General features: G+C 41.9%; 1 protein-coding gene across 2 annotated transcripts in view; it reads right to left on the minus strand.

Annotated features, from left to right (window-relative positions):
* The window catches only part of LOC111583879 (metal transporter CNNM4-like), a 47764-nt gene extending 36814 nt beyond the window's left edge, over nt 1-10950 (minus strand). For both annotated transcript variants that reach the window (XM_035958592.2, XM_035958591.2), the window contains exons 1-2: nt 9443-10950; nt 3447-3590 (exon numbers count right to left, since the gene is read on the minus strand). In XM_035958592.2, the coding sequence (XP_035814485.2) occupies nt 3447-3590; nt 9443-10913 (1615 nt within the window). In that variant the 5' untranslated portion in view covers nt 10914-10950. The remainder of the gene's footprint in view (nt 1-3446; nt 3591-9442) is intronic.
* Nucleotides 10951-15137: the final 4187 nt, after the last annotated feature.

Here is a 15137-nt window from a genome sequence, read left to right on the forward strand (position 1 = left end):
TACAGATTCAATAAGGGATATGTGATATTTTAATAAGAGGCTAAGGCTTCAATGTATTCCCTAGTGGACACACAGACAGCTGCAGACACCACGGAGTTGTTTAATCCTACACCTGTTTCTAGTTTCTATGCTGAGCTCTACTAAACAGCTCGCTATAGCTTCTTACCAAGCATCAAGATTTCAGGCAAACAATACTACTGAAGATGGACATCCTTAACATGTACTATAGTCCGGTAAAGTAGTAGTTAATATCATTATTGTAGGGCTTTAATTGCTAATGTGTAAATTACTCAGGTAATATGACATCATAATTAACACTTTAGGGCTTTAACCACAATGTTAAAAGTTGTTATTCATATCACCAACCAGTCTTTTTAACTGAAGAATACATTTGTGCAACGGCTGTTGTTTTAAATGTTCTGCATCAAAAATGGTACCATGACTTGAAAGGCATTAGAGCAGCATCTGTCTTCCAATCTAAAGGACAATTCCTGCTTTCTGTGTCTGTGTACCTCCCTGTGCAGACATCCACACACAAGCCAAACCTTCTGACCACAGACTGTCCACACTACAACTATGTGCAGGAGAAAACAACAACGTGCTTGTATAGAGGAGAGGCTGAACAAGGAGATTCTCAGTCACCCACATCTTTAGAATTCATCATTAACAGAGCTGTAACTGAAGCAGCTGCTCCTCTGATGTACATGCTTTCCATCCACTGGGCCCAAACACAGTGGGAAGTTCTGAATTCTCCACAAATCCTGTGCTCTGTTGGCACCCCTGTGTTCGTCACACCTCAGGAATAATTACTGACATGGTGCTACAGCCCAACCTATATCTAACTGCTATATAATGTACAAATGTGCAAAGTCACAGCCTTTCAGAAACATCCACAAGGGCTACGAGCGTTTTCTGTGTTCAAACCACATGCGCATCATTCCAGCAAAGATTATTAATTGGCCTCAACTCTGAAGAGGAAAACAAATCTCTGGTTTTCAAGTTTTTGAAGACACCATTTTCTCAACTCAGCCAGTCAGTGTATTTACATTCAGTGATGGTAGAATTTACTGCAATTCCTGAGCGATTTCTGTTGGGTTCACACACAGCGATGCTGCATGTTATCCAGCCTGTTTGTAATTTCATCTCAGTGACATCAGCTTCTATGTTTACTGCTCACTCCCATCCAGCTGCTGCTGAGTCAGATAACTCGTTTTACAGCAGGGACTCTGTCACTGTTCGCTGTGATGAAAGTCCAAGATGGTTGTGGTAAAATGGTACATGTGTGACTCTCATCAGGTACAAGTCTTCAGACATTCCATTGCTTCTGTGCTCTTTAACACTGAAACCATCCGTTAATACTGTCAGTGTTTTTAACAGTTTTTAACTATGACTTTTACACACTACATAGAGAGAAAACCAAGCACACTCACATTCACACCTGTGGACAATTTAGAATTACCAATTAACCTCAGCATGTTTTTGGACTGTGGGAGGAAGCAGAAAGGATGCACACATGCACAGGGAGAACATGTAAACTCCATGCAGAAAGATCCCAGGCTGGGACATGAACCGGGGATCTTCTAGCTGCAAGGTAACAGCCCTACCCACTGCTCCACTGTGCAGCCCACAGTTCTTACAGTTGTTTAATTTTTTAGTTCCTTTGCCTTTGAACTATATATTTTTTTTATACAGTGTAGTGTATAGACCAAGCCTTGTGTGAATTGCTGCTGCACTGCATCTCCTCATATCCAACTTTGATATATAACATATTGTTATAAAGACCGACATTACTGGTTCATCCAGTGCTCCTCTAGATCTCCAGTGAGATCATTAATAGCATACGACCCCAGACTGTGAGACTGGTTCCATGTTTTTATACAATCCAGGACAAATAGTGCGCCCTTGGTGGAGTAAATCTTGTAACATTTACATATTTGCAACTCAAATCGGGCAGCGACTCTCACAGAAACAGAAATAGTAATAGAAATCATATAAAAATAATGCTTCTTTTAACCGCAAAACTCGATTGAGAATTGTACGATTTTTACATTGGTAAGTTATTTTCAATATCACAGTGACCCACTGATTTTTGTCCCTATAGTGATGAAGACACTGCATTCAGGAGCTACTAATAGCAAACTTAGCCAGCTGATACCAATGGCAAATTACCAATATGCAAAACTAAGTTAAGAGAGTGAAAATTTTACTAGTTTTGGCTTCTATTTCACACAATTTCAATGCAAACAGAGGAAGAATATGTTTATTTTATGTATATCCAAATGTTCATTACCAGTAGAGTGTTTTTTGATACTTTTGGTTGTATTTCCCTCTATTTCTATGCAAATAATGTATAAACACCTATATTTGTATGTAAAACTATGTTACCAGTACAGTGACAAACTAAGTTTTTGAGTGTCATGGTTGATGAGAATTTGAACTGGAAATCACATAAATTATACTTAAGTAAAAACATCAAAAACAATGCCGTATTATACAAAGTAAAGGATTTGGTGGATAATAAAGCGCTGTACATGTTCTGAAATTTTCTGACTGTTCCATATCTGACCTACTGTGTTGAAGTTTGGGAAAATGCCTGTAAGACAAACATCCAGCCAGTTTTCATTTTACAGAAAAGAGCCATAAGAATAATGAGTTGAAAAAAATATAGAGATCCAACAAACCCATTATTCCTTCAGTTAAAACTGTTGAAATTCCACAACATAGCAGATTAAAGTATTCTGAAAATTATGTATAATGCTCATAAAGAAACTTTACCAGTCAATGTCCAGAACAGATCTGCAAAAAGAGAAACTAAGCAGAATTTAAAAGGGCCAGACATCTTCATAAAACCAAGATTTAGGACCAAATTCATGGAACGTTGCATTTCTGTAAAAGGAGTCAATTCATGGAACAATCTAGACATGGAATCAAAAGAATCTAAAGCACACGCAAGATTTAGAAAAGCAATTAAAACCAGCATATTATTAAAATACAAAGAAATTAGGTAAGACTATCATAGTGTTTGTTATGAGAGAAAACTCTGGTATGAGGGAGAGTGGCTCTGCAGGCCTCTCAGACATCAGAATCATTTTGTTTGTTGTTTATTGTTTGTTTTTAATGCTCACTGTAAACTGATTGCTGATATAAAGGGGCAGATTATATAAGTTTATTCTTCTTTCTGCTCTCTTTCATTCAGAAGTTTGGAAACTTTTTCTTTGCATTGTATTGAATTGTTTTTTTTGTTGTTCTTCTGTCTAACATGACTTCAGCAGGGCACTGTAGGTTGCCAACTGGTGCAGCTGTGTTTGCTTTGTTGGACAGAAGGCCATCGTGTTGAAAAGCTGTTCTATCAGGACATCGGTGTGTTTAACACCATGTGCGAGTGTTTTTGTGTCATGACGACATCTATATCTGTGCCTGTCAAAAACCAGTAAATGCTGACTCACTGTAAAGATCGGACTCGTCCAGGATCTCTGACTTGATGATCTCCTCGATGACGTCCTCTAAGGTGACCAATCCCAGCACCTCGTAGAAAGGATCCCCCTCTCCCTCGTTGTTCACCTTCTGGACGATGGCCAGGTGGGATTTACCTGGAGAGGACACAGATCATCTGAAGGGTTACAAGAAGCCCTAAGTCTACCGCTGAATATCAATGTCACATTTTTTTCATTTTAGACTCCAGAAATCAGCTGTCAGTAAAGTAGGGCAGCATCAAACACGAGGGGGCAGAAGAAGTTTGAGAGCTTCACTGCAGCTGCTGCCTCTTAAACTTCAGCAGCTGGCCTTCAAACAGATTTAGATCCTGCTAGATGAAACAGCCTTTTTTGTTTTTGTGTTTCCAAACAGTCACGCTGCTGTTCGATCTGTCAGCGGATTTATCTCGGCTGCTGGGAGGCCAGACTGATGCCTCATAATAGCCCAGAGTAGACTAAGAGCTTTGGAGAGAAGAGAGCTGAAGAAACTGCCAGACTGAGATAAAGATGAGGAGGAGGAGGAGGAGGAGGAGGAGGAGGAGGAGGAGGAGGAGGAGGAGGAGGAGGAGGAAGAAAAGGCGGTGAGGAATGGGGGTAGGAAAGGCATTAATCCGCTCCTGGCTGTGCTCTCCAGACTCTGCTCATGTGTGCATGCAGGTCCGGCTGTGGGCTAAACCTGAGACAACACGACTACGGGTGTGAGCAGTGATGGCTGCCAGCGACAGGTGAGCGAGGGAACATTATCAGGTCAACAGGAGAGAGGCTGCCAGGACAGACAACCTGTCGCAGCTCGTGGACGTCAAAACAGCAGCAGCAGCTATTTTTGGTCCCTGCCGCTACGTTTGAATGTGCACAAAGTGACAACAAAGGCTGTTTCCAGGCTAAAAGAAACATTATTAATTTGTGTGTCAGTTGATGAATCATCTGCTCCACTGGTGACCACTTAACCCTCTGAACCCCAAAACCCGCTTGTGGGTTTGAAAGGCACGTTTTCTTGGGGGGGGAAAATTAAAAATCACCCAAATTACACCATTTATCAGAACTGAGAAACAGTAAAAACAAGGGAATTCTCATAATTTTCACGTTTGTTGATGACCTTTGAACTACTTACACTACCATCCAAAAGTTTGGGGTCATTTAGAAATGTCCTTAATTTTGAAAGAAAAGCATTTTTTTTCGATGAAGCCAACATTAAATTAATCAGATATCCAGTCTAGACATTGTTAATGTGGTAAATGACTATTCTAGCTGGAAACAGCTGATTTTTAATGGAATATCTCCATAGAGGTACAGAGGAACATTTCCAGCAACCATCACTCCTGTGTTCTAATGCTACATTGTGTTAGCTAATGGTGTTGAAAGGCTAATTGATGATTAGAAAACCCTTGTGCAGTTATGTTAGCACATGAATGAAAGTGTGAGTTTTCATGGAAAACATGAAATTATCTGGGTGACCCCAAACTTTTGAACGGTTGTATATGCAGCATGGCTCAGAAACAGTATACAGAGGAGCAAGTTGTTGAAAGATACATTCAGCATGGTGAAACATGTTTATAGAGTTGATGTGGAAAACATTTACAGAGGCTGTGAACATGTAAAGATTTAAATGTCTACAGTATGTGGATTTTTTTCCAGTGTTGGTAACACCTGTGAACAGTTGAAAATTGTTGGAGATACTGATTCCAGACTTTTCAATTTAAAAAAAAATAAAAAAATCAACGAATTCAATGTTTGTTTCAGTTTTTTGTGAGTTAGGTCATACTAACTGTATCATACTGCATAGAACATATTTCTGAGTTCTCTCTACTTCAAGTCGTGGCTGTGCTGTTTCCATAGAGGTGCAGGACTTTATATTGCAGTGATGAATGAGCCCACAGTGAGGAAAAATGATACAGAGGGTTTACATGTAAATAAAGTCCTGCAGAGAGGTGAAGGTGGCCAACAACTTCCAGCAAGAAGGCTGTGTGGATCCTGAAATGAAAACATTAACATTGTTCTGAATTTGAAAGGACAGCAGAAATTGTTTTCTTCAGAGACATCGGCAAACAAATAAATCCTTAAAGTGAAACTATTAATCTAAATTCTCCTCCTGTATGAGTCATTCTGCTCCATAACAGCAGTCCGTGAGCTTCACAGTCCCAGCAGTGTTGTAGCCAACGGTGCTGGACATGCTGACTCATGCCTCAGAAAGCAAACATCATCATCATCATCATGAGTCCCTCCCCTCCTCCTCTCTGCAGGGAGGTCAGAGGTCATGGTCAGCCAATCTGCAGCAGAGCTTTGGTTATTGACTGCAAAAATAAATCATCAAAATGTTGATCTGTCTGATGAAAAATGATTATTCCAGTAAGTAAAAGCCTGATTTTTCAGACTCAATTACTGAAATCTATGAAGCTGTTATGACGCAGCTGAGTCCAGATTTTCTGTTGATGAGACTCCACCTTGTTCAGCATTATGTTGCCTGTGTGCAGGACTGACGCTCAGATTCTATAAAAAGCCACAGCTGCAGGTGACAGCTGAAACTCCACTCATTCTCTGGCATGTTTTGGACAAATTAAGTGGTTAAAGTGAGGCTCATGCAGCCAGTTCCACAATGTCCATGTCTGTATAACACAGCTTTAAAAATCGGATAGTAAATAATCATGTGCATGTTCAGGACATCTGATACCTCCATCGGATACCACCGTCACCAAAAGAAGTTGCAGCTCCCATACTGTTGTGATATTAGCGTGGCATATTTAAAACAAGAAACTGTGAAAACAAAAAGAAACAGTCGAATTTTCATCTTTCTGGCAATCTTTGAACTAACAATGTGTGACATAAAGTTCAGTCAGGAAAATTTAACCAGCTCTAAGCTTTGTTATATTATGATGAAATCATGATGTCATCAAAATCAGTTTATTCTGCATGTGTCCTTTAAAAATATTATCAAAAACCAAGTGTTTGCACAAAATTGATCATGTAAAAAATTTTAAAAAGTTTCAGTGTCCCTTGGCTCAAGGCATGAAAAGCAATGATGGATCCAGCTGGTCTCACATGGATCCTGAACGCCTCTCATCTGGTCCCAGCAAAAACTTGATTTCCTCAGGAGGCTGAGACAGGCTGGACTCCATTCTCAGCTGCTGACAAACCACCATAGAGAGCATCTTCTCTCTTGGTATGGTGGTCTGGTATGGCAGCTGCACAGCACACGACGGGAAGGACTTGGCCAGGGTGGTAAAGACAACTGAGGGGATTGTGGGATGCCCTGTGCCAAACCTGGACTCTGTTTATGCTGGATGCCTCCAGAGAAAGGCTGGCAGCATTGATGCAGATTGAACCCACCGAGGTAACAAACTGTTTGTGCCTCTGCCCTCAGGCAGGAGGGGCAGGTCTATAAGAACTCACACCACCAGACTGAGGGTAAACTCTGTACAGCCTCACGCACATCACTTTAAAAGCTTGAGACGAGATGGAACTGAAACTGCCCCTTGCACTGCTGCACTGCAATCAGTCTGTTGCGTATATATTTTCTTACTTTTAATGGATTGTAATAGGGATTTTATTGGCATAAAGATGTAATATCGGTCAATATCATAATTGGGGTTTTTTGCCTATGATGAAAACTGATAAAATAATGCCTGGATTATAGAGGGAGGGAGAGAGGGAGAGTGTGAACTGTTGTTTGAGACAATGAAAAAAAGGCATAAATATGTTTTTTTTTACATAACTTAAGTTGAAGTAGTTTTGTTATTTTGCACAGACGTTTTCATTCGGAAATCTTTGTTGCATTTGAGAATGCATCCAATGGGGCGTCACAATAAAAGTAGGCATGATGTGTTACTTTGACGACAGGAGATATGTGATGTTACCTAAGATTAGTAAAACAGCCCACATATATCGGTATCAGTTGATATCGGAATCGGAAATTGAGACCTGTTATCGGTTATTGGCAAAAAAAGTCAATATCAGACATACCTATTTTTAATGCACTTTATGTTTTACTGTCCATATCTTTTAATGTTGACTTTTAAACCACTACTACCAAAAAATAAATAAATTTGTTATGTGACTGGTGGAAATTAATTGCATAATGACAATAAAGATTCATGATCTTGACCTTGAGCTGGGACCTAGAATCCCATGACAAAGGTTTCAGGTGAACTGCAGGCTGTGCTTACACAGAGCAAAGAGGAGACGAGTATAAAACCACATTAAAAATGTAAATACCACTATTTGGACAAGTGCTGAGTTGTTCTGGACAACATTTGTGTTATTCTGGACAAATTTTGTGTCATTCTACAGCATCCATGTCTGCATAAAACAGCTTCATGGATCTGTGTTAAAGAAGCAGCATGCATGTTTGTGACTCCTGCATCTGATATCATCATCACCACAATAAGCTGTAACACTGTTGTGATATATCTGATACCAGTCTGGCTTTTAAGGTGTGGATGTCATGCAGAGATTTCCTCCTCTAATCCTGTGCGCCTGAATGTGCAGATTTTCATCCCATCAGCTGATTTCAGTGATTAGTTGCCGCTCTCTGACTGCAGGTGATCAGCAGTGAAATCCAGAGGCTTGACAGGGAGTAAAAACGTGCAGCCAGATTATCACTGATGTGGCCAATGAATACAATACGATGGAGAGTCGTGGCTCTAGGACATGGAACTGCACATCCACATATGCTTTAGGATATTTTTTACTTCAAATCATTGTGACAGTGACATTTTCCCCAAATCATAATTATATTAATCATTTTGCTCCCATCACATTGGGCTCATTTCTTACTGCAATCTAAAGTCCTGCAGCTCTATGCAAACAACACAGCCATGACTAGTAGGAGAGAGAACTTTTTAGTGCAGCATGACACAGTTAGAATGCCATATATCATAAAAAAGTAAAAGTCGAAATCCTTTGAAAGCGTATCTTACAAAAAAAGACTTTGAACCAGCATGTTTCTTATTATATGTTGCTGAAAAGTTTCAATTCTGATGATTTTATTTGCTGTTGCAGTTTCTGCCTCTTATAAATGTGTAAAGTTGGCACTTTTTTAAAGATCGCCTGCCTTTCAAATCCAGTGGCAGGTTTTGGGGTTTGGTAATTCCATGAGAGAGCTGCTGTGTTTTGCATGTTTTTCATTGCTCTGAACAAATAAAGATTGTTGAAGTTTTTCCAGTCCTATATTTGAAAATGACATCTAGTCTTGCATTTTTGCAAAAACGTGTTTTACAGTATTACTACCGAGCAGCAGAGAAGGCTGTTGATCACTGTAAATCAGTGCTGCAGTGTGCACCTCCATTTAAATGTCAAATATTTGCAGATTTCAGAATCTCAAAATGAGAAGCTTTGCAGCTTTACTTTGTCCTATATCACTGTATACTCAATATTTGTCGTGTTTTGGGGAAGACTTTTGAGAATGTCACCTTCAAATCTGCAACTTTGGATGTCTTATCAAAACATTTAGTTGAAATAAATGAAAATAATCATTAGGTGTGGCACTAACTCTGATCTGAGGCTGAGAGATGTGGATATAGAGCAAAAATGATTAACTGACCAACAGAAATTTGGAGATATTTTGGTAAATGGTCAAATTGTCTGGGTCATTTTTCCAACAAAAGTGGTGAAAGGACGTCTCCAACAAGAAATTTGCAGCTTTAGAGCAGCTTTATAGATGAACCAAATTATCTTCAGATGAGATGCCACTTTGTGTTAGTTATTTAAAGATAAACTTCACTGATCCCTTACAAAGGAAATTCAGTTTGAGCTCTAAATCCAGGTTCCTCGGTCTGAGATTAAAGTCAGGGCTGTAGCTAATGATTGTTTTCATGTGTTTCATGAGGATAAACTGAGCCTCTGCTCTCTCTGTGTGCTGAAAAGTAGGCTGAGATGTTCCACTCATCAATACCCTGATCGATACAGACAGAGGGGGAGAGGGAGGGGGAGGGGGAGGAGGACGCGCTGAGCTGATGGCTGCAGGTTTTACGCACCTTTCTTGAACTCTTCCAGCATGGCGTCCAGCTTCGTGTCGTGGAACACGAAGTGCACCGGGTGGTTGTAGAACTTGGTGATGGTCTTCAGTGTGGTGCAGTCGTCCGGGTCCACGAACGCCAGGTCCTTCACGTACAGGATGTCCACGATGTTGGAGCGCTCGTCGTCGTACACCGGGATCCTGGTGTATCCGCTCTCCATGATCTCCGACATGGTGTTGAAGTCCAGCACCGCGTCCGCCTGGATCATGAAGCAGTTGGCCAGCGGGGTCATCACGTCCTCCACGGTCTTGGTCCGCAGCTCCAGCGCGCCCTGGATCATGTTGAGCTCCTCTTTGACCAGGTCGTTGTAGGGCTCCGTCACTTTGAGCATCTCCACCAGCTTCTCCCGGTTGTACACGGTGCCGATCTCCTGACCCAGCAGCACGTCCAGCAGCTTGCTGACAGGGAAAGACAGCGGGAAGGTGAGCAACATGAAGAACTTAGTGACCATGATGGTGTTGGCTCCCACGGCCAGTCCGTGGCGGGAGCACAGCGCCTGCGGGACGATCTCCCCGAATATGACGATGCCGATGGTGGAGGCCACCACAGCGCCCAGCCCCGAGCCGATCAGGTCGTCCAGCAGGATGGTGAGGGTGGTGTTGACCAACACGTTCCCCAGGAGCAGGGAGCACAGCAGGTAGTTCCCTTTGCTGCGGATCGGCTCGATCTTTCGTGCGTATTTCTTCTCCTTGTCGGTGCCGCAGCTCTGCACGATGCGCAGCTCCATGGGGTCCAGCGCCATGAGCCCCAGGTTGAGGCCGCTGAACATACCGGAGAGCACCAGCAGGCAGGAGATGAGGATCACCTGCAGCCACATGGGCAGCAGTGACTTCTTCTCCTCCAGCACCAGCAGCCTGCCATCGCTGTCCCCCAGCAGCACCCAACGGTCCCCGGCCGCGCTCAGGGTGCACACTGCGTACTCCTTCTGCATCTCGCTCTTGCGCAGCGGCTTAATGTGCAGGCTGAGCAGCCCCGACGTGCCCCGCTGGCTCACGTTCATGAAGGTCCCGACGCTGATGTCCTTCGTGAAATCAGCACAAGTCCTGTCCGGCGCGTCCATCATGCCGCTGCCGCCCCTGATCGCCACTGCCTCTTCCTCATCCTCCTCCTCGTCCCCGCCGCCGTCTGTCAGCTCCGTGAAGCGGATCTGCGTCCAGGCACCCGAGTGGAGCTGCAGCCCGTAGAACCGGAGCTGCACGGAGCTCTCCTCGGTCACCTGGATGACACCGTCGTCATTGGTGCTGGCCGGCTTGTCGCTTCTCTCCAGCCGCATGCCGAGCACCTGGCTGCCGCCGCCGCTGCCCCTGCCGCCGGACCCCGCCGCCGCCGCCGCCGTGGCCGCCGTCTCCGTGCGGCCGCCGACGGCGCTCCACAGGCAGATGATGACGGTGAGAATGTAACCCTGCTGCCCGCTCCATTCTGTCGCCATGTTGTTTCTCTGCTCGGCGACCTGGGAGCTGACGTCATTTACTCATGTCCGAGCGGCTCCGCCCCCCCGCCCCCCTCCGCCGCGCACACCCCCCGGTAACACCGCCTACCGGACAGCGGCAGGTAGGGCTGGTAAACAAACACACCCTCCTGCAGGACACCTGACAGCAGCTCACTGGGATGCGACGTTTCTGCAGCAGCGACGCTCCGAAGTGAACAACCCTCACACCCCCAGCACACTGTAACCTTCAGAGAACCTTTAAAGAACATTCAGGTCACGTTCGCTGAAAGCTTGGCAAGCAGTAACATTCAAGGAACCTCTGGGGAACGTTCCTTAATGGTATATTATTTGCTGATTCCCTCAACACACGAGCAGTAACATTCAGTCAACCTTCAGGGAACGTTCTCTGAAGGTTCCCTGAAGGTTTGCTAGGCGTCCCCTTCTGGTTATTAAGTTGTTCCCTCACTTTCCCCAACAAACAGCAACGTTCTGGCAACGTTCTCTTAAGGTTCCCTGGAGGTTCCTGCTATCTGGATCCCTCATCTTATTTACTCTGTGGACTGGAGCTGCTGCTGCCAGCGGTTTCTCGTCCAATTGTATCCGGAGCCAGCTGCTGTTATGTAAAGGCACATGGCATCTGTGCACCCCCACCTCCTCCCCCATCCTCCCCCATCCTCCCCCATCCTCCTCATCCTGCACCAGCCCGCATCCTGCTGGCACCGAGCCCGGCCCGCGATGCAGGATGCTGAGGTATTTTCTCCACAGAGTCCCTGCTGCCCGGATTTACTCCGTCTGAATGACAGGAATGATGAGACAAGCTTCCTGTGTGTTCAGGAGGAGTACGTGATACTTTAATTACATTAATATATGGAAAATAGTTTCATGTTTGAAATGTTTAAGCTTCACTTCCCTTAATTAAAATGGCGATTATTTTTTCTGGTACTGGCACCTGAGAGCAGATTTTATTGTTTATTAGCCGTCTGTTTTTATGATTAGCTCCTAATATTCCCTGATCAGCTGTTACGTAATACAGCCAATAGTATTTGATGTCTTCTCTCACAGTGACACCTGGTGGTCACACCTGTCCTATCAACTACATTCTCCACCTGACAGCATGAGTCAGTCAACAAACGGAGACAGCTGGAGCCACAAGTGTCTTTCCAGAATTGGAGGACATTTTATGTCCCACCCATCAAATTTCAAATAGTTCATGTACAAAATACTAAAACAAGCAGGTGTTGTGTGTAAATGTACTTGTCCTGAGACCAAATTTAAAAAAAACTAGGAGAAAAGAATTTTTGAAAATATATTTTTAAAATACCAAATAAGTCTGGAGTTCCCCCTAAAACATTTTTGTTTGTTTGTTTTTTTCTTTTTTTCTAATTCCTATGTTGGCAATAATATCCCCAGACTAGAAACTAGCATTTCTAGGCTAATGATTAGCTTTCTTAGGCTAATAACTATCATCTCTTGGCTAGTTACTAATCATAGACTGTATATATAGTTTATGATACTAATATTCCTCTAATAACTACCATTACTTTGCTGGTTACTAGAATCATAGGCTCAAGATTTACAGTCTTAGGTTGGCCACTTACATCCCAAGACTGGCAACTAGTCATAGGCTAACAACTAGCATCCCTAGGTTAGCGGCTAGTATTCCTAGGCTGATAACTAGCATCCTCAGGTTAGAAACAAGCATTCCGAGGCTAGTCACTAGAACCTCTAGGCTAGTGCTGAGCACTTCTGGGTTATCCATTACATTAGCATTCCTAAGGAACATTAAAGAACATTAATTTATACTCTGATTTAACACAATTGTGAGCACTACGTTTGCTTTTCTGAATGCAGTCAGCCTCAGTACATTATGCACTGAGCGTTTATAAATGTTCCTTTGGAATACATATGTTAAAGGTTTTGTTTTGCCGTTTTGATCCAGTCAGTATCAGGGTCATTCCAGAATTGGAGGACATTTTACATCCCACCCATCAAATTTCAAATAATTCACGTACAAAATACTAAAACATGGAATTGTTGTGTAAATGCACTTGTCCTGAGACCAAATCTAAACAAAAAAAAAAAAAAAAATAGGAGAAAACAATGTTTGAAAATGTTATTTAAAATACCAAATAAGTCTGGAGTTCTCCCTAAAATGCCATTTTTCTCTTGTCACACCTCCCTGATGACCAAATCGAATCTCAAATAAAACAGTTCAAAAAGTAATAAAAGAAAGAACAGAACAACAAACTGCAGGAAGCTTTGTCTCCATCTCCCAGTAGGTTCTCACACTGAACATATGTACTAATCCCATATGCTTGTACACGCCTAGAACCTGCTCTATCTCCTCCTCATCCTCATCTTCTGCTAACTGCTCCATGTCACTTGTGTTTCCATCCAGTATCTCCTTGATGACATTTTCAATGTACTTTCTTTTTCTTTCTTCTTCCTCTAGTCGTTTTGACATCTAAAAATTGGTCAATGTAGTATAGCGATTATGATTTCAGAGGAATTATTGTACAAATACTCAAAATGCATTTGAAGATGGCATTTCATTCATTAAGTTAACAAAGTAATTAAAGTAGTATGTATAGTGAAGATTACATTAAAAAATGATGCATGACAATTCAGGGGGAAAAAGCACATTATAATCCTGGAGTATCATATTTGATAGACATTTTAACACAAGATAATTGAAACATAAACAATTAATTACTCAGTAAATATGAATTCATTCAATGCAGAAAATATTTATTTAAAAATGAGTAACAATTTAGATGTTATTTTTACCTTCCTGAAAATTAGCAATGATTTTCCTGAAAAATGTGCATGGATGATTTCATTGGTAGCCATTTTGAAAAGGGGCAAAATGTGACTTCAACTGCCAGTAGTGAAATGATAATCCACAAGGGGGCAGAATACATGTATCAGCTTACATACAACAGGTTTTTAAGGAAACTATTTATCATGTTGAGATGGAGGTCTCAGAAACTCATGTATCAAATACGATACAAACGGCTTTACAGGGCTAAAGTACATTTTGCTGCTGACCCTGTACAGTGCTTCCTACACCAGGACTCCAGCTTCTCCAAACTGGGGGCACGTCAATTAACATAAATGTAAAGGTATGAATGAGTACACAACCTGGGCCAGTATCTGATGATGTTCTTTGAGCTGTACAAAGCAAAGAGTGATGTAAGTGTTCAAATGTTCTTTTGTGCCTCACTCATTTCCCACAAACATGAGACTTGCATGGGTTCCTGAGTTGATCCAACGAAATGTTCAGATATGCCATGAACAAATTATTAATTGGAACTGTGTTTGTCAGGGTGTTATAATAGTGGTTCCTAACTTTGGAGTGGGGATTCTTTTCTGTCTCACAATTAAAGTTTTTGGAATCAATAAAGTTAAAATGGAAGTAAGAAAATTTGTGAGATGAATGCATTGATTGTGATTAAGTATTTTTTGTTTCTTAAAGATATGATCTGTTAATCTGATGCGGTTGCAAAAGTATATGTAACATTTGGCTTGTATTTTTGTTGTTTTGAGACAGTTTCATCATGCTGCTGTACATCATCCTGAGTGCAGATGACATTGGAAGGGATACTACTGACAACTTGTCTGAGACCATTGATGACTTCTACTCACTCAAAGACCAAATTTGGATTGGAAGGAGACCTTGTTCAATTTCAAGACCCTGGCTTTGACAACAGCTTTGCAATTTAAGTAGCATTTCAGAGCTTCCTGAAGATAAAAGATGAAAGTGTTACGTCTGTGGCTGTCACCTGATAGCATTTTCAGTTTTTTGGTGAATACCAGGTGAGCACATATGAAGCCACTTGTTCTCTTCAAGGGCAGTATTGATCACATTGATACTTGTTTTTTTTGTTTGTTTACACTGAATGCAGGATGTCAAGTCATGACTGTTGACAAGACGTGCACCGATAAATGTGAAATTGATTAGATGTTAATTGGTGGTTGTCATGTGTCTCTTAAAAACTAACTTGCCGTAGTTACCTATAGTTTACTGTAACATTTATTTTGTTGAGTCAGTTTTAATTGATCTTTTTAATAGGTTTTGGTAAACACAATCTGGAATGATTAGGTCATTTTTTGGACATGTTGACAAAGATTTTGTATTTTAAACAACTAGAAATGAAGTTGAGTAAATGTACAAATTTAAATTGAACGTGCTATGACAAACTTAACCTCAACATACCACTTCAG

This window comes from Amphiprion ocellaris, chromosome 17 (assembly GCF_022539595.1).
Source record: "Amphiprion ocellaris isolate individual 3 ecotype Okinawa chromosome 17, ASM2253959v1, whole genome shotgun sequence".
Taxonomy (NCBI): domain Eukaryota; kingdom Metazoa; phylum Chordata; class Actinopteri; family Pomacentridae; genus Amphiprion; species Amphiprion ocellaris.